This window comes from Thalassophryne amazonica, chromosome 11 (assembly GCF_902500255.1).
Source record: "Thalassophryne amazonica chromosome 11, fThaAma1.1, whole genome shotgun sequence".
NCBI lineage: Eukaryota > Metazoa > Chordata > Actinopteri > Batrachoidiformes > Batrachoididae > Thalassophryne > Thalassophryne amazonica.
Window position 1 is genome coordinate 33,457,879 of NC_047113.1, and position 24,975 is coordinate 33,482,853.

Sequence of the window (24,975 nt, forward strand, 5' to 3'; positions counted from 1 at the left end):
CCACCGTAACCCATAACTGAAATAAGCGGGTTTAGAAAGTGGATTGACTTCAAAAAGAAGTCAGACAGAGTAAAAACAAAAAACACTGCAGACATATGTATACTTATTTATACATTCATACTGCGGTGTAGTGATGTGCGATTCATGAACAAATCATTCAAAACAAGATTTTTACTGACTCTGGAGTTACGAGTCATTGTCTCCATTAACTTGGTCACTGTTCCATTAAAAAAGCTAAAAAAAAAAAAAAAAAGAAAAAACTTTTTTCATATTGTCATTATGGGGTATTGTGTGTAGAATTTTGAGAGAAAAAATTAATTTCAGCCATTTTTGAATAAGGTTTTAACAACAAAATGTGGAAAAAGTGAAGCACCGTGAATACTTTCTGGATGCACTGTATGTGTAATAAACCCATTTCAAAAATACTTCCCAGTTCATGGTTTCAGATTTATTTAATCTTCACATATTTTCGTGCCCATTTTCTTGCCAAATTTGAAGGGTTTTGTCTCTCAAAGTATAACAGATAAAGTCGATTCCCGCCCCAGAGGTGTTTTTCCACTGGTACCTATCGTCAATTTTAAATAGTTTCCTTAGTCGTGTAGTTTTCAATTTACGGCTGTTCAAAGAATATGGTTGTTGTTTTAAACCATAAATGCATTTTCAGAGTCCCCTGTCTGACATACTGAGCATCTGTTAAAATACAAGGAAAGTGATTTTTAAAATATCCTGTGATGACATCATTTTAATACAGAAAAAAGTGCCACACCACTGTTTCCAGACCGTTCTGGAAAGAAAACCATTTGCTCTATGACCTAATATTTTGGATTTTCTATAGTGAGTCCATAATCTACAAAATATGTGAAAATAAAGTAAACCAGTGACCTTGAACTGGGAGCCACTTGTTGATATGTGGTATGACCCTCTATTCATTTCCATTGGGGAGCAACATCACCTTTTATTTCCATACCATGTGATAAATAATGTGACCATTGCTTATTTAGTAACATACTTCACTCATTAAAATTAAATAAGAAAATCATCTTTAATTATAGATCAAATTTGATCATTTTGACAGTGCAAACTAGCAGAAAAAGAACAAATATCCAGAACAGGTTTTGTTCAATGCTGTAATGCGACATGTATGATTAGATTAAAACACAATGAATAAACAAGCAGTCCCAACAAGGCACCAGGAAAAACCTTGCTACCATATGCATTGTATGTTGAGGTTCTGAGACATGACAATGAAAGATTATCTTTGGTTTATGATATCATTCAATTAATTCCTTAGTTTAATTTTAAAGTCCCAAAGGACTCATTAAAATACATGCCACCCGAACAATGACATTCCCTTAAACAATATTACAAGTTTACTACTTGATGTTCTTCCCTTTTCATTATCGAATTAATTATTGCTGTGAGTTAAGACTACAGAAACAATGCATAAGTAATTGGAAGAGGAGCAAGGGTGTCCAGGAGGTGTGAAAAACACTGTACATTTTATAAAATACAACCATAGTTAACTGCACATTGTTGCCATTCAGAAGTCTGTACCATCATTATTATGCAATTAAACCAAAGTATTTGACAAGAATACAGAGAAGAGTGACATTAATAAGACATGGAAAAAACAAGGCTATTCTGAAGTACTGGGTAAGATCGATCCAAGTTACCAAAACCATTTTACTTCAGCAGTCATATAGCAGCAGAAGCGTCAGTGAGAGCTGAGAAAGAGAAAGGACTCAGTTTATAACCTGATCCACTGTAGAACTTATTTTGAAACTCCACCCTGCAAGAGAAAGATGCAGAAATGTCAGATTGCAACAGGAAATCATCTTTACTTCTCTGTTTATTGTCTTACAACTTTATTTCTTGAAAATAGCATTCTGTTTATTCTACAGATGACACAAATAAAGAATATAGTTGGACTGCAATCAATTAATGTCTATAGAAAGAGCATCCAGAAAGTATTCACAGCACTTCACTTTTTCCACATTTTGTTATATTACAGCCTTATTCAAAAATGGATTCAATTTATATTTTTTCCCCTCAAAATTCTACAAACAATACCCCATAATGACTATGTGAAAAAAAGTTTTGAGATTTTTGTAAATTTATTACAAATTTTACAAAAACCATAAGAAATCACATGTACACAAGTTTTCACATCCTTTGCCATGAAGCTCAAAATTGAGCTCAGGTGCATCCTGTTTCCACTCATCCTTGAGATGTTTCTACAGCTTAGCTGGAGTCCACCTGGGGTAAATTCAGTTGATTGGATATGATATGGAAAGACACATACTTGTCTACTACATCTAAGGTACCTCCAGGTGGCTTCAGGACATCTCTGTGAATGCCCTTGAGTGGTCCATCCAGAGCCCAGACCTAAACCTGATTGAAAATCTCTGAAGAGATCTGAAAATGGCTGTGCACCGACTCTCCCCATCCAACCTGATGGAGCTTGAGGGGTGCTGCAAAGAGGAATGGACAAAACTGCCCAAAGATAGGTGCACCAAGCTTGTGGCATCATATTTAAGAAGACCTGAGGTTGTAATTGCTGCCAAAGGTGCATCAACAAAGTACTGAGCAAAGGATGTGAATACTTAGGTACATGTGATTTCTTAGTTATTTTTAATAAATTTGCCAAAAACAAAAACTTTTTTTCATGTTGTCATTATGGGGTTCTGTGAGTAGAATTTTGAGGGAAAAATGAATTTACTCCATTTTGGAATAAGGCTGTAGTGAAGGGCCATGAATACTTTCCAGATACATGGTACCTCTTGGGTTTTCACCTTCACATTCCTGCCTGAGTCTCCCACCCCTGCAGTTACTTTAAATATTTAATAGGAATACTCATCATCTTAAAAGAATGATTCCCAGTGATTCCAATGATCCTGTGGATATTTGTTCCAAGACATCTGACAGAACAAAACACAGCTTCACTTTCTTTTTCCCCACTGATTAATTATCTCTAATGAAAGAACAGATAAAGACTGATTTTGTAAACTTTCTTTGTAATGACAATCAGAACAATCAACTTCAATCAATCAACTTTTTTTTTTTATATAGCGCCAAATCACAACAAACAGTTGCCCCAAGGCGCTCCATATTGTAAGGCAAGGCCATACAATAATTATGAAAAACCCCAACGGTCAAAAACGACCCCTATGAGCAAGCACTTGGCAACAGTGGGAAGGAAAAACTCCCTTTTAACAGGAAGAAACCTCCAGCAGAACCAGGCTCAGGGAAGGGCAGTCTTCTGCTGAGACTGGTTGGGGCTGAGGGAAAAAAACCAGGAAAAGACATGCCGTGAAGGGGGGGCAGAGATTGATCACTAATGATTAAATGCAGAGTGATGCATACGGAGCAAAAAGAGAAAGAAACAGTGCATCATGGGAACCCCCCCACAATCTACGTCTAAAGCAGCATAACCAAGGGATGGTCCAGGGTCACCCGATCCAGCCCTAACTATAAGCCTTAGCGAAAAGGAAAGTTTTAAGCCTAATCTTAAAAGTAGAGAGGGTATCTGTCTCCCTGATCTGAATTGGGAGCTGGTTCCACAGGAGAGGAGCCTGAAAGCTGAAGGCTCTGCCTCCCATTCTACTCTTACAAACCCTAGGAACTACAAGTAAGCCCGCAGTCTGAGAACGAAGCGCTCTAATGGGGTAATATGGTACTACGAGGTACCTAAGATAAGATGGGACCTGATTATTCAAAACCTTATAAGAAGAAGAATTTTAAATTCTATTCTAGAATTAACAGGAAGCCAATGAAGAGAGGCCAACACGGGTGAGATATGCTCTCTCCTGCTAGTCCCCGTCAGTACTCTAGCTGCAGCATTCTGAACCAACTGAAGGCTTTTTAGGGAACTTTTAGGACAACCTGATAATAATGAATTACAATAGTCCAGCCTAGAGGAAATAAATGCATGAATTAGTTTTTCAGCATCACTCTGAGACAAGACCTTTCTGATTTTAGAGATATTGCGTAAATGCAAAAAGGCAGTCCTACATATTTGTTTAATATGCGCTTTGAATGACATATCCTGATCAAAAATGACTCCAAGATTTCTCACAGTATTACTAGAGATCAGGGAAATGCCATCCAGAGTAACGATCTGGTTAGACACCATGTTTCTAAGATTTGTGGGGCCAAGTACAATAACTTCAGTTTTATCTGAGTTTAAAAGCAGGAAATTAATGTGAAGACAACCTTTAAATTCACATTCACCATGATTCTAGCACCACCATCAGGTCAAAAAAATCATCTGTGCACTCTTACGGAAAATGCAAACTGTGCTGAACAATTTTGACCTTCAAATTCATGAGCACTTTAACAGTGACTAAAGTATTATTGTCTGGACAAAGTGAACTCTGACAAAAGTATTTGGACAGTGACAAAATGTTCATAACTGTTCCTCTGTACAGAACCACAGTGGAGACCAGATGGAGGCAATCAAGATGTGACTGAAGTATAGACTTTCAGCTTTAATTATCAAAAGTATCACATTCATCACTCAGGAACTACAGCCATTTTTAAACACAGTTCCTCCCATTTCAGAGGCCAAAACTAATTGGACAAACTAGCCTGTATCCATAGAAAGATTATTCTTAATACTTGAATGAAAATTCTTATCAGTCACTGACTGCATGAAGTCTGGAACCCATGGAGTTTCCTCCTTTGAGATGATTTGCTAGATCTTTACTGTGGCCTCCTTCAGTGGCTACTTGTTTGTGGGCTCAGTTTGATTTTCAGTAAGTAAAAACATACTCTGTTGGGTTGAGGTACGGCAACAGACTTGGCCAATAAAAAAAAAATCATCCATTTCTTGGCCTTGAGCAGCTCTCAGGTTGCTGTGTCAGTCTGTTTTGGGTCATGACCCATCCGCAATGTGAAGCTCCATCCTATCAGTTTGGCTGCATTTGGCTCAATCTGAGCAGACAGTTTAGCCACGTACACTTTAGAATTCACTGCTACATCAGCACAGCCACATCAATAAACACCAGTGATCCAGCTCGACTGGCAACCATACATGCCCATGTCATAACACTGACTCCACCATGTTTGACAGATGGTGTGGTCTTCCGATCATGACCGTTCCTTACACGCCCCCTTTTTGTTTCAGATCACTGTAGTAAAAGTTGATCTTGATTTCGCATGCTTGGCGTCAGAAAGTTATGTTGGATCCAAAAGGATCCAAAAAGGCTAGGACCAAAAGTTATATTGGATCGATTCCCACTGACCAATTGTGTTAGAGCTTACTGCCAACAGCTAGCCAATCAGAGCGCGGCATACGAAAGTCAGGAACTAGCTGACAGACGCTGGTTGAAAAAATGGCAACAAACATGACAACAACAGCAGAAAACTGTCTGTCAGCAAGGTTTGCTGAGTTCACAGACGAGGAACTGGTGGAAATATTGAACTCCAAGGATGCTAAAAACACTAAGAAGGTAGACAAGCACGCTACTGACGTTTTATAAGCATTCATTGCATCAGAATTCAAAATTCAAATTCAAAATTTATTAATTTATATAGCGCCAATTCACGACGAACTCGTCTCAAGGCGCTTCACACAACATAAAACAAAACAAAAAAAAACTGAATTAAAAATTTAAAACACAATAAAAAGATGACCATAAAAGAATACACAAATAAAAACACATCATAACACTAATGATAAAACAGGGAAAACAAATGAGTCTTTAAACGTGACTTAAAAGTCTCCACAGTATCGGACTGCCGAATGTGTGCTGGGAGATCGTTCCACAGAGCTGGAGCACGGTAGGAGAAAGCTCTGTGACCAGCAGACTTTTTATTCACCCTGGGAACACACAGAAGTCCTGCACACTGAGAACGCAGGGCCCGAGCCGGTACATAGGGGCTTACCAGGTCAGCCAGATAGGGAGGTGCAAGTCCATGAACAATTTTATAAACTAATAACAGTACTTTAAAATCCGATCTTGCAGCAACTGGAAGCCAGTGCAGGGACGACAAAACGGGCGTAATGTGGTCAAACTTTCTGCTTTGTGTCAAAAGTCTGGCAGCAGCGTTTTGAACCAGTTGAAGACCCCTAATCCTGGACTGCGGTAAGCCAGAAAATGGAGCATTACAATAGTCCAATCTAGAAGAGAAAAATGCATGAATCAAAGTCTCAGCATCAGCCATAGACAGGATGGGACGAATCTTCGCTATATTTCGCAAATGGAGGAAAGCAGTCCTAGTAATGTCTCTAATGTGGAGATCAAAGGACAACGTAGGATCAAAAATTACTCCAAGTTTCCTCACTTTATCCGTATGATGTATAACACACAAGCCTAAGCTAAGTGCTAGCTGATCAAATTGATGCCGATATCTCGCTGGACCAAGAACCATAACTTCAGTCAATCTTCAGTCAGAATCAATCATATGCTGTTCATAACAAAATTAATTGATCTAATTTACTTGACTCTTTATTGTTTGCTTAATTTGGGAGGGGGGTGGAGAACATAACAATTGATGGATGGTAAGGAGTCCAACATAGAGAAATATTGGATGAAGAAAAGTTATATTGGACTCGGCTGCACCACTTTTCTTCATCCAATATTTCTCTATGTTGGACTCCTTACCATTCATTTTTTATATATATATATATATATATATATATATATATATATATATATATATATATATTTTTTTTTTCTGGCAGTCTAATACGGCACTCCTATTTTGGAAGGTAACCAGTGGTGTACATGTTGTCGTAAAATTCTCTGTATTTATATTCATGAAGGTGTTTCTTGATTGTAGACTTTAACAGTGACACATCTACCTCCTTCAGAGTCTTCTTGACTTGCTAGATGTTGTGAAGCCCCCCCACCGAAACTGCTCGACAGTCAACTGTCCACTTACTGTTTGAAAGAGTCTGAAGAGAGTCTGAAAATGATTTATAAAGATGTTTAATTCCTAAAATGTGAACCTAATATTTTTGATAAACTCCTTGAATTAAGGCTGAAGAGCTTCACGACAAGCACATCTTGAGTGCTTCGTTTTAGATCCATTGTGGGTGATGTAGAGGAAAAATTACAAAAAATTCCATCACAGTCCAAACATCTATGTGTCCAGCTCTATGAGCCATAAATAAACAAATCTTCACTTATCTGGATGTGAGAATCAAACTAAAATCCAGGAATAATTCAATGCAGTTATTCAGACATTTTAACGGGCTCCCAGAAAAAAAATGTACCCATTGTCTCAATGACAATTTGTAAACAATTAAAAAAAGACATCATTATTGAAGCTCTCTTATATTTTCACTCATCCTTCTATTGCCCCCCCCTCCCCTTTTTTTCTCACCAGTGCAGACGGAGGGCATGCAGGAAAGCAGACAGACCCTCCATAATCAGCAGAATGGCAACAGTCAACGCGGCAAAGAAGGCAAAGATGACAAAAAGGATCACAGCACCTACGTAGCCCTGCCATTTTAGGGCAAGACGCATCACCATCACCCACAGCACCTCCGACAGCTCTGTGGGGAGACAAATTCTCCACATCAGATGGAAAAACAGAAATGCATGCTCATGAATAAGTGACTAAAAAAGGAATGCATGAGGTGGTTGGGGTTTTTTGTTGTTGTTGTATGCGTGCATCATGTGAGTATGGGAGATACACCTCAAACTTGTGTGTGTGTGACTAACGTGCGTGTGCTAAACTGAGGGCCCACAGTCGGAGGTAAGAAGCAGTGTTGGAGATGCAGCCCAAGCAGTATTCGATGGTGTGGATGGCCTGATGCATGACCACGTCTGCAGTATCAAACTCCTGCAGACAGCAAATGTTCATCTGGTTACACAGCAATCACACCAGTACAAAGTGATCCTGTTTAAGACGGTTTAGATACTTTGGATTCATCTTCTCTGGTTCCTCTCTCCACTTCCCCTTCACGAGTGTTAACAGATCCATCGTCTGTCACCAGGGGGCGTCTGTCTTCCTCCTGATAGTACTGAGAATTTAAAGTTTATCTTAAAATTCAGTTACACAGACTACAAAAAAAGCTAAAGTTGGTTGAACCAGGACTGACCACTCGACGTCTCTTGTGTTTGATGTATTCATGGATGGGTTTCCCCAGGAGGAGGACTGGGACACAAAGCAAAGCCAAAACCACCAAGATCTTCTGCACCACCATCTGCACAGGGAGAATAAAAGGAGACCTACTGTTATTTCACATATTGATGATGGACAGCATGTATCAGACATGAGTCTGACCAACGTCAGGAGGAGAGTTAGACTTTTGCTTGACTGGGTTTCTCAACTTGACACCAGATAACAGAAACTAAATGAACAAGGACAGATGTTCAGTTTGGCAGTAACGGGCGTGTGTGTGTGTATAAATACAGCAATAGTCCTGGGATGAACCAAGTTCCATCTGTAACACAGTGTGGGATAGACCAAGGTCCAAAACACTGCTAAGAATAGGACCAATGGGAATTGAAAGCATGTTAAATTGACAAATTACATGAGAAACAAAATTCTCTGGTCTGATGAGACAAAGATTGAACTCAAAGAGGAATAGACAAAGCTGCCCAAAGATAGGTGCACCAAGCTTGTGGTATCATATTCAAGAAGACTTGAGGCTGTAAGTACTGCCAAAGGTACATCAACAAAGTATAGAGCAAAGGGTGTGAATTAGGTATGTGGAGATTAATCGATACAAATTGGTATCTAGATACAAACATGAACGATGCAAAGTCCTGCATCGATGAAGTCAGTGTGCATCGATTCAACTGACAGGTGAAATCGTGTTGCATCGCTTGCTGCCTGCTTGCATTGATTTTTTTTCTGAGGCACACTGAATGCACCATGAACGGAAGCCAGATACAAATTTCTAACAACAAAAATGACATAAATAGCTTTTTTGTTTAATGATTCCCTTATCGGTCCTTCAGTTTGGGACACCAGAGCGGCTGTTTTCCTTTGTGATGTGGGACTAAGTGCACAGCTCCAAAGAGCCGCGCAGGCTTCGGTCGGAATTAATAACTTCAGAGTGAATCGCCATTTTAAATCAAATGACACCTCTTTCCAAATGGTATAATACAAACAGTAAACTGCAACCGACCAAAACTGTTTTTTCCCCCCAAAAGAAGACGTCCTCCATTTCTTATGAATTACACTGATCCTGAAGTGCAGCGCAGCCGGCTGAGCTCAGTTCAGAGTCTATAGAGTTACATTTTTGTCATTAATATCTGAAAGGAAATGCTTTTGACAAAAACTACAGATTATGTTTATTTCTGTTTATGTCCGGAGATCTAGGATCCACCATGTACATCAAGGATCCAGTGACCAGTTTCATATTTATTTACTTTAGGACTCAATAAAATGTTGTTAACATAGAAAACCTGTAAAGCCGACTTTTAGTACACAGAAATTTCACAAGAGGCATTGATAAGGGAATCGATAAAGAATTGGATCGATAAGTAGAATCGCTAATGGCATCGATATCGCTAAAATCTTATCAATCCCCATTATTCGTAATTGTACCAAATCGCATCGTATTGCATTGCGAGGAAATTAAATGCCATTAAATACATATCAAATCGCATCGCATCAGAAATCATATCGTCAGTATCGCTATATGTATCGTATCGCTGGTAGTGTATCAAGGTGCGCATTGAATCATTGTCAGTGATGAGATTCACATGCCTAGTGTGAATACTTATGTATATGTGATTTCTTAATTTTTATTTTTAACAAATTTGGGGGAAAAAAATAAGTTTTTTCAGGTTGTCCTTATGGGGTGTTGTGAGCAGAATTTTGAAGGAAAAAATTATTTACTTCATTATGGAATAAGGCTGTAACATAAAATGTGGTAAAAGTGAAGCACTGTGAATACTTTACGGATGCACGGCATATAAAAAGAATGATAGCTGCAGTTGTGGTCAGAAATTTACATAGATTCATCATGGGCATGAATGTCATGGCAATTCAGGGCTTTTAATGTCATCTTTGAACTGTTCTTTTGCCAGGACGAAATGATTGTGGAGTAATGCATCATTAATGACTTTTTAAAAAAGTATTGGGTGCACAAGTTTATTTTGGACCTTCTCTAATTCACAAAGGGACAAAATTATACATATATGCTCAATTAAATACATACACCCCCACTAGTATTTGGTTAAATGATCCTTAGCAAGCTGCACCTCGACCAGAGGCTTTTGGTAGTTAACAGCAATCTTCTGGCATAATTCCGGCTGGATATTTGACAACACTTCTTGGCAGAATTGGCAGAGTTCAGTTAAACTGTTTGGTTTCCTGGCAGGGACCTAGCTTTTAAGTGTAGTCCAAAGTTTTCAGTAGGCTTGAGGACGGGGCTTTGGGAAGGCCGTTCCAGAAGCTTAATGTTAGCCAGCTTTATCCAACCGACAACTAGTTTTGATGTATGTTGGGTATCATGGTCCTGTTGGAACACCCAGTTGTGGCCAACAGTCCAGTTGCTGATTTAAAGGTGGTCCTTCTTCTTCATTATTCCATGTTAAGACATTATAGAATCTTCAGCATCACTTACAAAAAGATTCAAGTGAGTGTATGTATATATTTGAGCCTGCATGTACAAATCTGACCCTGTGTGGATTAGAGAAGATCCAAAATACACTCACAAGCCACTTCATTAGGTACACCTTGTAGGTACCAGGTTGACCCTTTTGCCTTCAGAACTGCCTTAATTCTTCATGGCATAGATTCAACTAGGTGTTGGAAACAGTCCTCAGAGATGTTGGTCCATAGTGACATGACAGCCAGTAAGCCCATTCTCCCCTGACATCAACAAGGCGTTTTGTCCACACAACTGCTGCTCACTGGATGTCTTCTCTTTTTCAGACCATTCTCTGTAAACCCTAGCGATGGCTACGCATGAAAGTCCCAGTAGATCAACAGTTTCTGAAATACTGAGACCAGCTCGTCTGGTACCAACAATCATGCCACCTTCAAAGGCACTTAAATCCCCTTTCTTCCCCATTCTGATGCTTGGTTTCAACTTCAGCATTTGTGTTAACAAGCAATTGAACAACTGTACCTAATAAAGTGGCCATCTGAGTATTAATTCAAATTTGTGCACCTAATGTGATTTATGTTGTACAATCATTCTACCCTGATAAAAGAGCAGTTCAAGGGCATCATCAAAAGACCCAAAGTACCATGACATCCATGCCCATGATGGGTGTGTGTAAACGTCCGACCACAACTGTATGTGCATTAAAAGACTGTTTCATTTGGTTTTTCATAGCTGACAATCTCAAAGACCTTTATAATAAACTATTCTTTCACCTCCATGACCCTGTAATAATTAAACAACTCTGGCATCACTAAAGTCTTCACTGTGATGGCTCAAATATTTCAAATAGTATTCCAGTGGAATTCTGTAAAGCGATGATGTGAAAAAAACAAAACAAAGCAAAATACTGCTTTAATTCAAAGCTGGTGTCAATAACCCTGGTTTACAGCCAAAATGTTTCTGGAATAAATATAGTCAAACTTTACTCATTTTGGGCCACTGAGAATTAAAATGTTTGAAATTGTTGGTTGGCTCTAGTTTTTATGATAGGCTACTACTATGTTAAGGGTTAATATTCATTGATTTTTACAGTGTTATAGAAAGGGAACAGTATAAACAATCAGAGAAACATGAAAAGAGCTGTTTATAATTCATCATGAACACTCTACCATCAACACGATATAAAACTCAAATATCTTGGAAACAGTATCCAATCAGCCACTTGTATTGTCATATTTGAATTCAACACGCCAAAGCCCATAACAAATAGCACATTTTATTTCTGAAGCAGACAAATTTTTAAAAATTGTATACCGGTGTAATGTGACATTTATATCAATAATAATGAATAACACGGTAAAGTCTGGAGAAATGAGCACCACATACCTGTCCCTTATAGAGGGGCCGATTTTCATCACTGCTTGTGAAGAGAAACATATCTATGAAGTGGATCAGTATACTGGGAGCGATGTTGAACTGGTCAGGGGTGTAGACAATCCACTTATAGACCACCATAAACACCAGGTAGCCAAAGAGACAAACCATGAAGATGAGCTCTGGGATCAATATGAGGAATATGCTGCTTATTTTACCAAAGTGCCTGGAGAGACATACGCAATAATGAAGCAAGAACAAGTCAATCTTTTTTTTTGAGGGGGGGGGGCGGGGGCACCAACAAACATGTACGCAAATAAAAGTTGGTTTCTTACCAGTAGTTGAAGAATGACAAGCAAACTCCAAAAGTCATGTGAATGATACCGATGATGACGGACATCTTCATCTTGTATGAATTAAGAAAGGTCAGCTTGTTGATGGACATGCCCCATATCTGGTTAAAATATTAGCGAGAATGCATAGATGTAGCGACACACAAACAACGTGAAGAAGAAACTGTTAGGGAAGTGCGATGCTGAGACAGTCATACCGGGTCGATGCCAAATGGATAGGGGCTGGTGAAAACACCCGAAACAACAGGGTTCATGATCAAGAACTGGTTACTCTGCAGGACCGACGAGCTGAGAGGATTAAAAACAAGCACGTGAGGACTGGAAACAGGACATGGAGTCATGAATTTTTGAGAAAAATCTATGACTCAAATCAAACTTCTGTCTGAAATGTTCTCACTTCCATAAGTTTTTCTCAAACATGGGGGCGACGCGCCATCCTGAGTTGAAAGCACTGAGGCCTCTGCTGAAACACTCGTTGTAAACAGCCCCCGTGTAGATGGAAAACAGGCCCATCAGCAAGATCAGGTACCGCCCACCAAACATCATCCTCCAGATCTGAACCATGCAGGGGAATGACAGATGATTTCGGTTCAGCATTTATCATGTCGGCTTTTTCAGAGCTTTTTACTGACTGCAATCATTTGATCGAGACCTTAGCTACTTTTTTAAATGCAACAAATAAACATGAAATTAAACCTAAAACTAAATAAACGATATAACCAACGTCTTAACTTTTTACAAGTGTAAATCATTGTTTCTCACATACTGAAGTCATTTTATCAGTTTGTTGAACTTCATTTAGTAAGAGAAGGGATGAGCTCAAACTAAATACATCCTGATATTCTAACATGAATGTGCACACGTTGTGAACGTATATAGAGATGCATGCTCGAAATACATTCTAAAGCTCTCTTTTTAGTACAGAAGGCTTACAATCTTCAAGGACCTTCCACGCTGCTTTTGTTAAATTTGAAAACACAGAGGCAGAAGAAAATCATTGATCCAGCTTTGGGTAATTTATGCCCCTTAAACTGTGGAACAACCTCCCCAAAGACATTAATGAGGTGAGCTCAGCATATTCAATAAGCAACTGAAAACATGTTTCATTTAGCTTTTACTCATTTTATTTATCTGAATTTTCCTTCATATCTGACTTACTCAGTCGTTATGTTTAATTTATTTCATTAATGCAGAAAATGTATTCTCATTTCAATGGTAGAAACTGCCGTAAATGTTTTCATGATTTATTATGGCATTCTGAGTTGCATTATGGTGCTGTACAAAAACAGTGATTAAAGTCATCATCATTATCTTTATTATATGTAACAATATACTGACAACAATATCACTTTCATCACCTTCTCAAATTATGTACTTCCTTAGGTAGAAAACAATAAAGATATAAGTATTGTAATACAGTAACTGTCTTTCTAAAAGTACAATGTTCTTCATGGCCTTGACTGAAAAGCAGTTAATATGGAATATTTAATATATTAATATTTTAATATGGAACTTACATTCAGATCGGAATAAATCAATTCTGAACCCTAAACAAGTGCAAGCACTATGACGAGAGAGAGAGAGAGAGAGAGAGAGAGAGAATACGTGTCACCAGTATTACCTCATTGGTGCTGTTTTTCATTTTGGGGTCTTTCTCCTCAAGGACCATCCAGAGGGCAGCCAGAGTCATCAACAAACCGTGACCAACATCCCCAAACATCACAGCAAACAGAAAGGGGAATGTAATTATGGTGTACACAGCTGCAGAGGGGATAGGAATCAATTAACGGCAAATATATCCATTATCTAAACAGATCCAAGTTTTAAATGACTCGGCCAAGAGAAATATTTCTGTATGTAGTGAACGTGTGAAACTTGAGACATTCGCTGATTGTTCATGTACAGAGATGTTTGGTGATGCCAATATCTTTGCAGGAAAATGCAGGTCCAACTCTTTAGGGTCCTGGTGCTACCTGTCTTACTGTAAGGCTGTGAGACTTGGGGGCTAACAAGTGACCTGAACCCATGATGAGGTTTGGTACTAGGTCTCTTCAGAGTATCTTTAGATACCACAGGAATGACACTGTATCAAATGAGCAGTTAGGAGGACTATCATTTGCATTGTGAGGGAACATCAGCTTCAACATTTCTGTGGATGATCCCAGTATGCAGGTGCCTGAGTGTAGAGGCACCCCAGCGAGTGGATAAAGCCAAGAGGGCGCCCGCATTTGCATACATTTGTCTGCTTTTTCGGGTTTTCAACTGTCATAAATAAGAATAACATTGCAAGAACTAAAATGTTCCTGTTTTTACACAGCATTACGCAAAATGTAGACAGACTGCTGAACCTAAAGTGCACTTCCTGGAATTACTATGGCAACAGCACCACAGCTGCCACTGTAGCTGACAGGGAATCCCACGATAACGAGGAGCATTACTGTCTTTCACCGTGTGAAGGCAGCATAAGAACATTCTCAGGATTCTGCTCTGAATATTTTTTTCCTTCACACAGATGAAGAAAAATTGAACCTGTGTGGTGACAAACCTGGATTGACTTCACGGTAGCTGGCAACTCCGTAGGCATCCACGATGCTCTGGAAACCGGATGTAAAAGTGTTGGTGGGGAACAGCGTGGGTGGAGGATCAGTAGGAGGCAGGCGGTTATAGAAGGAGTCGACCCCGCTACCACTCTTCCTCTGAGGAAATAAAAATTGAGGTGTTTTTTTTTAATGCCAAATTTTCCTACAGCAACATTATTCCTGTTGTTCTCCTTTGACTCACTCCTCCTTCTCTCAACGCGCTCTGCAGTTCGGGCAGCTTGGTGACAGGACACCAGGCTTCGGCTATCAGGCATTTATCAGTGACGGAGGGGCTGCAAAGATTCAACACCAACTGGACAGCTTTGCACTTCTGCACGCACACTTTCCACTGTGGCAGCACGGCCATCGCTTGCATCAGCAGCTGCTGCAGGAAGGTTTCGGTCTGTGATAACACCTGAGGAGGACGGAAGGTGAGATGACAGACGTGTGAATAATTGCCATGAATTAAAAATATTGAAAAAACAGAGAGCAGTTCTTGTACAGCAAACATGACTTATTTTGGGTGTTTTAGCATTTTCAAGTCTGGTTATAAGATGCAGAGAGTAAATGCTGAGGACTGGACCTCCTGTATTCACCATTGTGCCGTTATAAAAACAAAAAACACAACACATACCGAGGTGATGTCTTCAATTTGGCTATGAAGTTCCTGGAGGATCTTCTCCCTCTCTGCCGTGTTCTCTGGGTACGGAAACGTCTGTGAGTGAAAGCTGTTCCAGTGTGGGGAAAGAGATGTCAAAAGAGTCAACAACTTCACGCAGCAGAGAGCTCTATCATGGAAAAGACAATTCCAAAGAAATGTTAGCGTTTACGCACCAATCGCATATCTTCTTCACTTTCTGTCCAATCTGTTCTCCCCAAAATGAAATGAGGAAAACGGTCCATTGGACCATTTCTCCCTGCAAAATTCACAAAGTATGACAATTTAAAACCAAACTTGTTTGATGTGCAAATTATTTGTGATTCAGTAATACCATAATGAGGGCAGCACAGTGGCTTAGTGGTTAGCACTGTTGCCTCACAGCAAGAAGGTGGTGGGATCGCTGCCCACCTGGTCCTTGTGTGGAGTTTGCATGTTCTCCCCATGTGTGCGTGGGTTCTCTCCAGGTGCTCAGGCTTCCTCCCACATCCAAAGACATGCAGGTTAGGTGGATTGATGACTCTGAATTGACCGTAGGTGTGCGTGCGGTGTGAATACTTTTACCTGTCTACATGTGGCCCTGTGACAGACTGGCGTGCTGTCCAGGGTGACCCTCCCAAAAATGAAGCGCTTTGTCTTTGATTAAAACACAACCGCACCCTATCTTTTATCCAAACTGGAGCTAACCGGCTTGAGTTAAACAGGTGTGATGTTGAATTTGACCATTAAAGGTCACCCACGATCAAAGGTTAAATGAGCAACAGAAAGCTGACATATGTCTTCATATGTGCGTTTAATAGTAAGTACAGGTATATCTTTAACAAGTCAAGTTGGAGACCATGTGCTGGTGAAACATGTCACCGCATGCACCACATCAGAGAACCAATCAGAGTCCTGACAGGCAACAATTCAGGCAGGCATCCCATCTATCCCTCACAAAAGTAACAGACTACCTTTTAGCAATTCTTCTAAACCTTTCAAAGACACCCAAAGTCAAAGGTCAAGTACCCAATATAAAGGCGATGCATGACTGTTTTTGGCGTTTTGGTGCATCTTTAACAGATTGCTAAAACGGTCATTCATATTATTTACAAACCGAGAGAGACAAATATATGTGACACACATAAAAAAATACTGGCAGCTACAAGTGGTACCCCTCAGCCTCCATGGCAGTGAAATCCCTGGGTGGCAGAATTTCTGCAGTGTTAGCAAGACCTTTTGGCCTCTGGCCTTTACAGCTTTCCTGGTACACCTTTTCTGTAGGTTTGGTGACCCTAGATCTCTCCATTCCAGAGCAATCACACGAACAATCCAACTGTTGACGCTGAAGCCACCAGGTGACAATACCCTTCAGCCTATTCACTTTTTTAACGTTTCCCATAATCCTCCTGGTGACTCCCTGCGCTTCCCACAATGCAGCACAGCGCCAGCAGAGTTCTGGCATCTCGCAGCGCATGTAAACAATGGCTAGCAAGGATGTGGATGGCGTTGATTCAGTGAGTTCACAAGCGAGTATGATGATGACATATTCTCCAATGTTAAGAGGGTTATCTGAAGATGGTGTAGCACCTGTGATGAACTTCTGCTGTGCCCCAATGTGGTGTTTTTGCCCATACTTCATGACGTGTGTTTACACTGTGCCCTAAACCAGAACTCTGCTGAAACAGACCTCTTGTGTAAGTCACGGACCGCGAGATGGTGCAAGATTCACAACTGCGAAACAGCGAATTATAGGCTGAGGGGTAAAAAGAAGTTAACTAAAACTTTGACCGTGGCCTGTGACCAGTGACTTTTAACCAATCTTTTCAAAGTCAAAACCAGTTTGTCCTTGGATGACCCTCCAACATTACACCACATCTGGTCCACATCAGATCTAATCTCTTCAATGTATACCGTGTCCGGGTGCTCCAGCAGTTCGTCCATCTCTCGGAACTCTACAATGATGTAGCCACGACACGCTCGCCACAGCAGCCGTTCAAACGAAGGCACCTTCCAGGGATGAACCACTCCAGCAATGAAACTGAAAGGACATACACAACTTTAAATGTAATTTTAAGAGTTCAAACACATATAGGATAAATGGGAACAGAACATGAATGAATGAAAGCTCAACCTGAGGCGCATATCTTGCCGATTATCAAAGAGGCCATGGCCCTCGAGTGCAGGTGGCTGTGCCTGTGATGAGAATCCAAAACAGGAGAAATCTGTGCACCAAGTGTGATGCACTGAAGCAAACTAAGGAAGTGGTAACAAAGGATGTGGGAAATGTTTGAACAGTACCTGTGAGGTGGTGAGAGCATGCGTTTTGGTCAAAACTGCTCTGTACTGACAGAGCTGGTTCAGTTGATTCCGGAGTCTGTCTCTGTTCCTGGACACCTAGTGAGGTACACACAGGGAGAAACACCGTAACGTCAAAGATTGCAGCCTTCTACAACAGCGTGCTGACATGAGCACAGACGTTCTTTAGTTTATTTAAGATGTAACCTCTCTGAGCTCTCTGGTCAGCCTCTCGCTCTCCTCCTCTATCGTGATAAGTTCACGGGGCTGAGGGGCCAAAGGTGAGGGACATGGAGGAGGAAGTGGACCCCTGAAAGGCGGCGACCGGGAGCGAATGATCTCGTTCTCCAGGAAGGCTGAGAGCGAGATAAACATCATGAGGTATAACCTTCAGTAGTATTTAATTTGAAGGTCCCTTTTAACAAGTAGTCAAAAACAATTAAAAATTAGCCTTTTTACAACCACATCTGGACCATTATTTAGCCATTTTTGTTTCTCTTGATCAAACAGCAAGTAGCTGACATTGGTGAAAACAGGGGACAATGGGACACACGTTTAAATTTTATACTTACTAAAAGTCTTCTCGAGTTCCTCACATCGTCTGACCTCGCTGACAAACTTCCTCTGAAAGGCGTTCACGTTGGGATTTAACTGATAAAAAGCAGAAGAAGGGTGAGGTAGTCATATCTTTTTTACCAAAATATTACAATGGGAAAAAAACTGACAGCGTGCCCTAGTGATTCAAGCCAAACCGTGACCCTCATAGCTCAGTAGATTTAGAAATACTATGGACTCCAACTCTGACTTTGATATCAACTGCCACAAGATCTCACAGTGTCACATTTGAAAAGTAGAGATCTGTGACTAAACTCACAAAAATGACCCAAACCCCCCGCCAGCTCTGCCAGACTAGTTGCTTGTGTGCATTACGTAATGGCATTAGTAATAACCGAATTAACATCTTGGTCAACCTTCGTGCATATATAGTTGACTAATATGTTTTAAAATAATAACTGAAGCACCGCGCTCGTAGAGCACAAACCCCCGCCAACACTAGTTTTCTATTCCACAAGTTTTTACCTTGCAAAAAAACTTCAAGGTGAAAGCCGTGTTAGAAGTGGCTTTTCTTAAGTTAAAATATAATTTAAAAAAATAGAGATCAAAAAGGTTTTTCAATGTTAAAATCAATTATTTGCTAAATCCGCAATATAGATCAGATGCGGACTTTGTCTCTTCATTGAGAGTGCCAGTTTATACCTCACTATCACAAATGAGAGTGATTGCAGCACTTCTGATTGAGATATAATGTCCACAAAATCCACAATCCGGATTAGATCCGGTGTCGCAGACCAAACGATCGGCCCCTAAAAATCTCTCCACCTTTTGCATCTGCGCATACGTCATTTCTGACCATAGGAGCACATCTGAGACAGAGCCTCTTCACCCAAAGCAATCAAACGGATTGATGGGATTATTAACCTTCAGATGATAAAGGTAAAACCACTTAAATCAGTCTAAAGTCAGTTTTAAGCAGAAACGAGGCCATTTTAAGCAGAAACAAGGCAAAATTCCGTGACGCTTTGAAATGACCGATGCGCAGTGAACGCATCAGCTAGCAGCTCATTGAGCCGCAGTGTAACAGTATAACCCCCCCTCCCCCCCGGGGAGGAAGATATCCTAGGATATTGGGGTGGGGATATCCATGTTGGATATCTGCTGTTACACCAGATCAAACTTTGTCAGGTGATAGTGAGTGCAAGTCTGCATCTCACCTTCAACTGTGAGAGTGACTGGGGCATGTTTGTTATACATATAATGTAAAATGTACATTAAATGGGGTTTTCAATGTTAAATTTAAATGGCCACAAAATCTGTAATCCGGATCAGATTCAGATCAATCTTTGTCAGTCGATAAAGGACACCATCCTACATAACACTCTCTCAAATATGAAAGAAATTTGATCTTTTTGACAGAGTTATGAATTGTTCAAAATTCATTCAATGTTAGAGGATAGGGATTTTTTCCCCCCAATTTTCCAACATTTTTCCTGCCTTTGACATTTGACCTATGAACTTGAAAATTGAATCAATTCTTGCCTATCAGGATATGAATCCTCTGTAAAAAATTCTTAATGACATGAAAAATTTGGGGTTCCAGGCTGATCATAAACAAACAAACAGGGGTGAAAACATAACTGCTCAACTTCATTAGCAGAGGTAATAATGAAGTACAGTTAACTCCCCTTGAATACGCTGCACCGGAATTATTTTCAGTCATGCAAATCTTCATATGGTGTGCTCCACTTGTGTGAAGTTATTATTATTGAAATTCAAACAGTTTAGGAGTTGCACTAACAAGAGCAATAAAATGTGATGCATCAATTAAACACAAAAGTCCAATTATCTCACCTTGAACATGATGAACCAGACTTATTTGCCATTGTGCACCTCTTCATATGGTGTGTTACCCTATGTAATGTTTCACTGAAATCCATTAAGCGGTTTAGGGTGAATTGCGCTTACATCTTCACAAAATTCCAATTATCACACTAATCACCCTTTGAAGATGTTGGACCAGAATTATTAGTGTGGAGGTCTTTAAGACTCTGTTTCTACTAAGGATGGGATGCCAAATGAAAATCCTTTGTTGACTAGTCGGGTACCATTAGTTATCGACTAGTCTGCTACAAAATCTGACGTTGAATGAATTCAGCCAATTTTGAATATTCATGGTGAAACTCAAATGTGACATTTATTTTAACAAATATAAGCACAAAATCACAAATACAAAAAAAAAAACGCATTAGCATGAAGAAAATACTTGCATTAATTTACTAAGCATAGACTAGCTGTTTGAGCTGACTAACTCACCTGTCAAGGTTCACACTTTCTTCACTGAGTGAAGGGAGCAGTGGCAGCTCCATCGGGTCTATGGCTTTCGACTAGTCAACTAATAAAAAAAATAGTCGACTAGACAGATGTTAGCTAGTTGTAGTCGCCTATTACGACTAGTTGTTCCATCCCTACTTTCTACTATGACAGACCTGACAGAATACCCATGTCAGGCCAGGTCCAAAGTTTCTGAAAGTCTAGTAGGGCTAGAGCAGACCCTGTTCTATTCTCTTAGGTCTGTGTGACTAATATGCCACTAAATCTGACGCATGAGGTATTCACTCTCAGCTTTGATATATATATATATATATATATATATATATATGTGTATATATATATATATATATATATATATGTATATATATATATATATTTATATTGAGTTCCAAGTGTGCTATAGGGTCTGTTTACATTGGGACAACAGTGCTGGGATCCCTTTGTAGGGTTGTGCCCCCCACTCCCCTTTTCTTCTTCTTCTTCTTTTTTTTTTAATTAATGTGTCATCAGGGAGAAGTTGACTTTCCACAGGTTTGTTTTGGCACCAGCCCAAAATTTTGTACAACTGAATCCAAACACTCTAAACAGACTGTTGTTAGATAAGAATGACACTCATCAAATAACTGAAATTAGAGGCAGCACAACCAATGGAAACGGTGTTAAAACATAGGCAAAACATTGTACCCTGGCTGCAAACGTTCTGGACAAAATGCGGCAGTGGCTGATTAGTTTAGCGGGTCACTGGACCTCGCCATGTGACGGACTCTGAGCTTTCAATCACAAGACCGTCAATTGAGTTTGTTGAAGTATTTTATAAGTGACTCACATCTCTGAACTCAACCAGGCCCAGCTCCCCAAGCTCACTGACACAACTGTAGGCCGAGCCGGACTGAAGGAAGAGCTGCACCAGACAGACCTCCTCACTGCGAAACAAGGAGCCCATGGCTGTCTACACAACACGTGAGAAAACAAGAGAAAATGTGAGATTCTGCACTCAAACTGTAACAAATCACAGTCATTTAGTGTGTGTAAACTAAAAAAAAGTGACATTATTCACAGCTGGAGCGGAGGCAGCTTTCAGTGACATTAATCAAGAGGTGCTGAATGCAAAAACAGAAAACAGGAAGCATCACGCTTCTTCTCATGACACACATGATCAGATGGAATTTCCATTTTTGCAGATATTTATAAGTTCTTATGTCAATACTTTGCTCAGTAACACCATTACAAGGATGTACAGTACTGTGAAAATGCTTTAGGCACTTTAGAATTTTGCTAAAAATGTTTGATTTTTTTAAAATTTTATTTCAAATGTTCAAACATTCTTATTCAAACAAAAAGCAATGTGTTTGACTTTTTCGTTTCATGAAAGAAATGAATCTGTTACTGTATTAAGTAACGCATAATTTTCTAGTCTACAAAAGTAGACAGATTTGGTTTATTTAGGCAGATGTACTGCTCCACATATTTATTTACTCAAATCGCAAAACAATGACAGAACACAATTCACAGAACCCGATCAAATACAACTCAGTTTTTTTTTTTTAAAGTACAGTGTGACCCATTTGAATTATTTATACGGATTCATAAACATTACACATTCAATAACTTTTCATTATTATTTTAGCTTCTTTTTTAAAGTTTTGGTCATAAGTGTGAAAGAGACATTTGTACAATACTGTGTGCATGTGTCCTCACTTTTTAATTCAATTTTCTTTTCATAAATGATTGATTGTTTTGTCTAGAAAGTATCAGAAAATAAGCTGTCCTTCAGAATTTCCCTTATGGCCATCAAATGTATTTTTCCCCTCTACCAACAGAATTCAACTTTACTGGAAAACAAAGCAAAACAGCAAAATCTTTATTATGTTATTGATTAACTTAAGAGTCATTTTAACATAATTATTGGTGACTGATCAGTTATTTAAAGAAATGAATGAAAATTTGTTCATGACAGTTTCCAAGAGTCTGAACTTTGTTTCACAGTTAATGAAAACAGAGGAAGTAGAAACGGCAGGAGTTTGTATTTTTCTGTACAAATACCTTGAAAGAGTTACTTCTTTTGAAAGTTTCAGCGATTTAAAGACAAAAACCCACTAGTCTGATTTTCTTGAATCAGTTTCATTTTGACAAACACACCGCACACAGTAAATAACACTCACGAGCTACAAAAAAGAACAAAAGATGAAAGAGAGCCGACGTTACGTCACTAAGTCAGATCGCAATGGAAATAAGTGTTTTTCACTTTCTTGCTTTATCCGTGTATTTTAATTACATGAATCTGTATCTTGTGCATTATTTTATTGAATAAACTACTCACTCACTCAATCTATCAAATCAAAACGATGACTGAGAAAATTTATTTAACGAATAAGAAAAAAAAGTTTTAATGTCACATCGCAGCTAAAAAAAAACAAAACAAAAAAAACAACACTTTTCTGTTCGTGTTAAGGAAAATGTCGAACGTCTCACCTGAACTAAAACTAAGCTCCTCTGTAAACCTGTTTTCTGTCAGTCTGAGTCGCTCCAATCGATGGACAAAAAAGCAAGAGCATGAAAAAGTACAGCTTTGTGTCTGTGGGTCCAGGTCCCGTGTGACTCGGACACTTCCGTGTTGTCACGTTACTGCGTGTCACGTGACTGTGGGCGTTTCTCTCAGGAAGAGTCGAGATTTATTTTTCCCGCCCAAACCCCAGCGATCAGCCACAAAAAGGCCGAATTTAATAGTTTAAGGCCCATTTAATAAATGATGAATTTTGCATGATATGGCATGATTACTGCATCACTTCATATTATTGCATACAGCCTGAACAAGACGTGTTTCTGTAAGTGATAGCTGTATAACAAAAATTTAAAATTCAACCGTTGCATAGAAATAATGACCTTTTGCAGGAGGAGCAAGCTGCAATTTTTTAAAATTTTAAACATTCATTACTTTCTACATAATCAGTCTGAAGATTAGACTTGACTGAACTTTATTGGGAAGACTCCCTCAGGGAAATTGAGGTTCCAGCAGAATTGTATAGCAGCACACAGGGTAAGAAGTACACAGAGTATCAAAAGTGAAAGTAAAAAAAAAAGTTTGCAAATATACACAAATATAAATACCAGACATGCTAATACAATAACATGCTTTTGGAGGGCGGTATGCAGTTTCCCAACGTCCATGCCCAGTCGCCCAAAATGACCGATATTCGCCCTCATCTAACTCGGGTGAATATCGGTCATTTGGGGCGACTGGGCATGGACGGAGGGACTCTGAAAATGCATACCACATGACAACTGCATGTTATTTGTATTATTATCACTTACTGAGATACACAACATGTGGAATCACATTAACAACATTTAATGTCATTTCAAAACACACAACACCCAGCAAACGCATACATAAAAAGTTGTCTCACTTTAGCTGGCTGCTGTTCATTGTCGGACTATCCATGATAAAATCATCTGGAATATCCATATTGGGACCAACACACACTTCTCGCCTTTTCATGTTATCGTCATTGTCTGCAGACAGTTCTGGGGTTGCGCATGCTATGACGTCGCCGCTGCGGGCAGGTATCGACAAGTAGCGTAAATGTAAATCTATGCTAATGGCCCAGCAACACCTCATTAAGTGATAATAATGATCAATACTGGTTTACTGGCTACTATACTCTCCTTCCCGTCCTCTGTCTTCCTGTTATTCCTCCTCCCTGAGAGTTGTACAGTCTGATGGCCTGAGGGACAAATGAGTTTTTCAGTCTTTTTGGTCCTGCACTTGGGAAGGAGCAGTCTGTGGCTGAAGAGGCTCCTCTGGTTGCTGATGACGGAGTGCAGAGGGTGACTGGCATCTATGTAATTATGTAAGGTGATATGTAGTGAACTAGCATATTGTCCCATATCCCTCATAGCTAGGAGTAACTGTATGAGAGTAAGTCCATACCAACTTGCCCCATAATAAGTGTTTTGCTGGTCCACACCTGCATCTATCAGAATCCAATATTTCAAAGTTGAAAAGTTTTTATGGAGTGACTTGACTCCCCGATACACTTGCTCTGATATGTAACATTATTGCTTCATAGAGTCCAAGTTTTGTTAGGATTTCAGCTGTTGTCACATTATGAAGCTTTTAAAAATCAGCAACTTGTATTTTATATTCCATATCCTCCTTTGAATTGGTACACATTTCTTCCATGCATTTTTGGCTCCCAATTAAAATAGGAAATAGGGCTCACTTGACCTGAAATTAAAATAAAATGGAACATTATATAAAAACAAGTGCAACAGCTTTGCCACCTTCTGCAAGTGTTGCACATTAATAGAATTGATCCCCCCATGTAC

At 39.5% G+C, this 24,975-nt stretch overlaps 1 protein-coding gene across 2 annotated transcripts; it reads right to left on the reverse strand.

The window, feature by feature from the left end:
* Positions 1 to 1,026: 1,026 nt before the first annotated feature.
* Positions 1,027 to 23,267, reverse strand: LOC117519980 (V-type proton ATPase 116 kDa subunit a-like). 2 transcript variants are annotated; one of them, XM_034181273.1, is made up of 21 exons: positions 23,119 to 23,267; positions 21,473 to 21,595; positions 18,330 to 18,408; positions 17,965 to 18,113; positions 17,761 to 17,856; positions 17,594 to 17,655; positions 17,374 to 17,500; positions 15,657 to 15,739; positions 15,457 to 15,550; positions 15,025 to 15,237; positions 14,789 to 14,939; positions 13,865 to 14,004; positions 12,641 to 12,798; positions 12,441 to 12,531; positions 12,226 to 12,344; positions 11,903 to 12,116; positions 8,051 to 8,155; positions 7,871 to 7,972; positions 7,671 to 7,791; positions 7,330 to 7,501; positions 1,027 to 1,789 (listed from the first exon to the last, which is right to left on the reverse strand). In XM_034181273.1, the coding sequence occupies exons 2-21, from the start codon at positions 21,587 to 21,589 to the stop codon at positions 1,696 to 1,698; spliced, it is 2,487 nt and encodes an 828-aa protein (XP_034037164.1). In that variant the 5' UTR covers positions 21,590 to 21,595; positions 23,119 to 23,267; the 3' UTR covers positions 1,027 to 1,695. The 2 variants fall into 2 exon arrangements, with proteins under 2 accessions (XP_034037164.1, XP_034037165.1); XM_034181274.1 differs by having other exon boundaries at positions 21,473 to 21,591; positions 23,119 to 23,261.
* Positions 23,268 to 24,975: the final 1,708 nt, after the last annotated feature.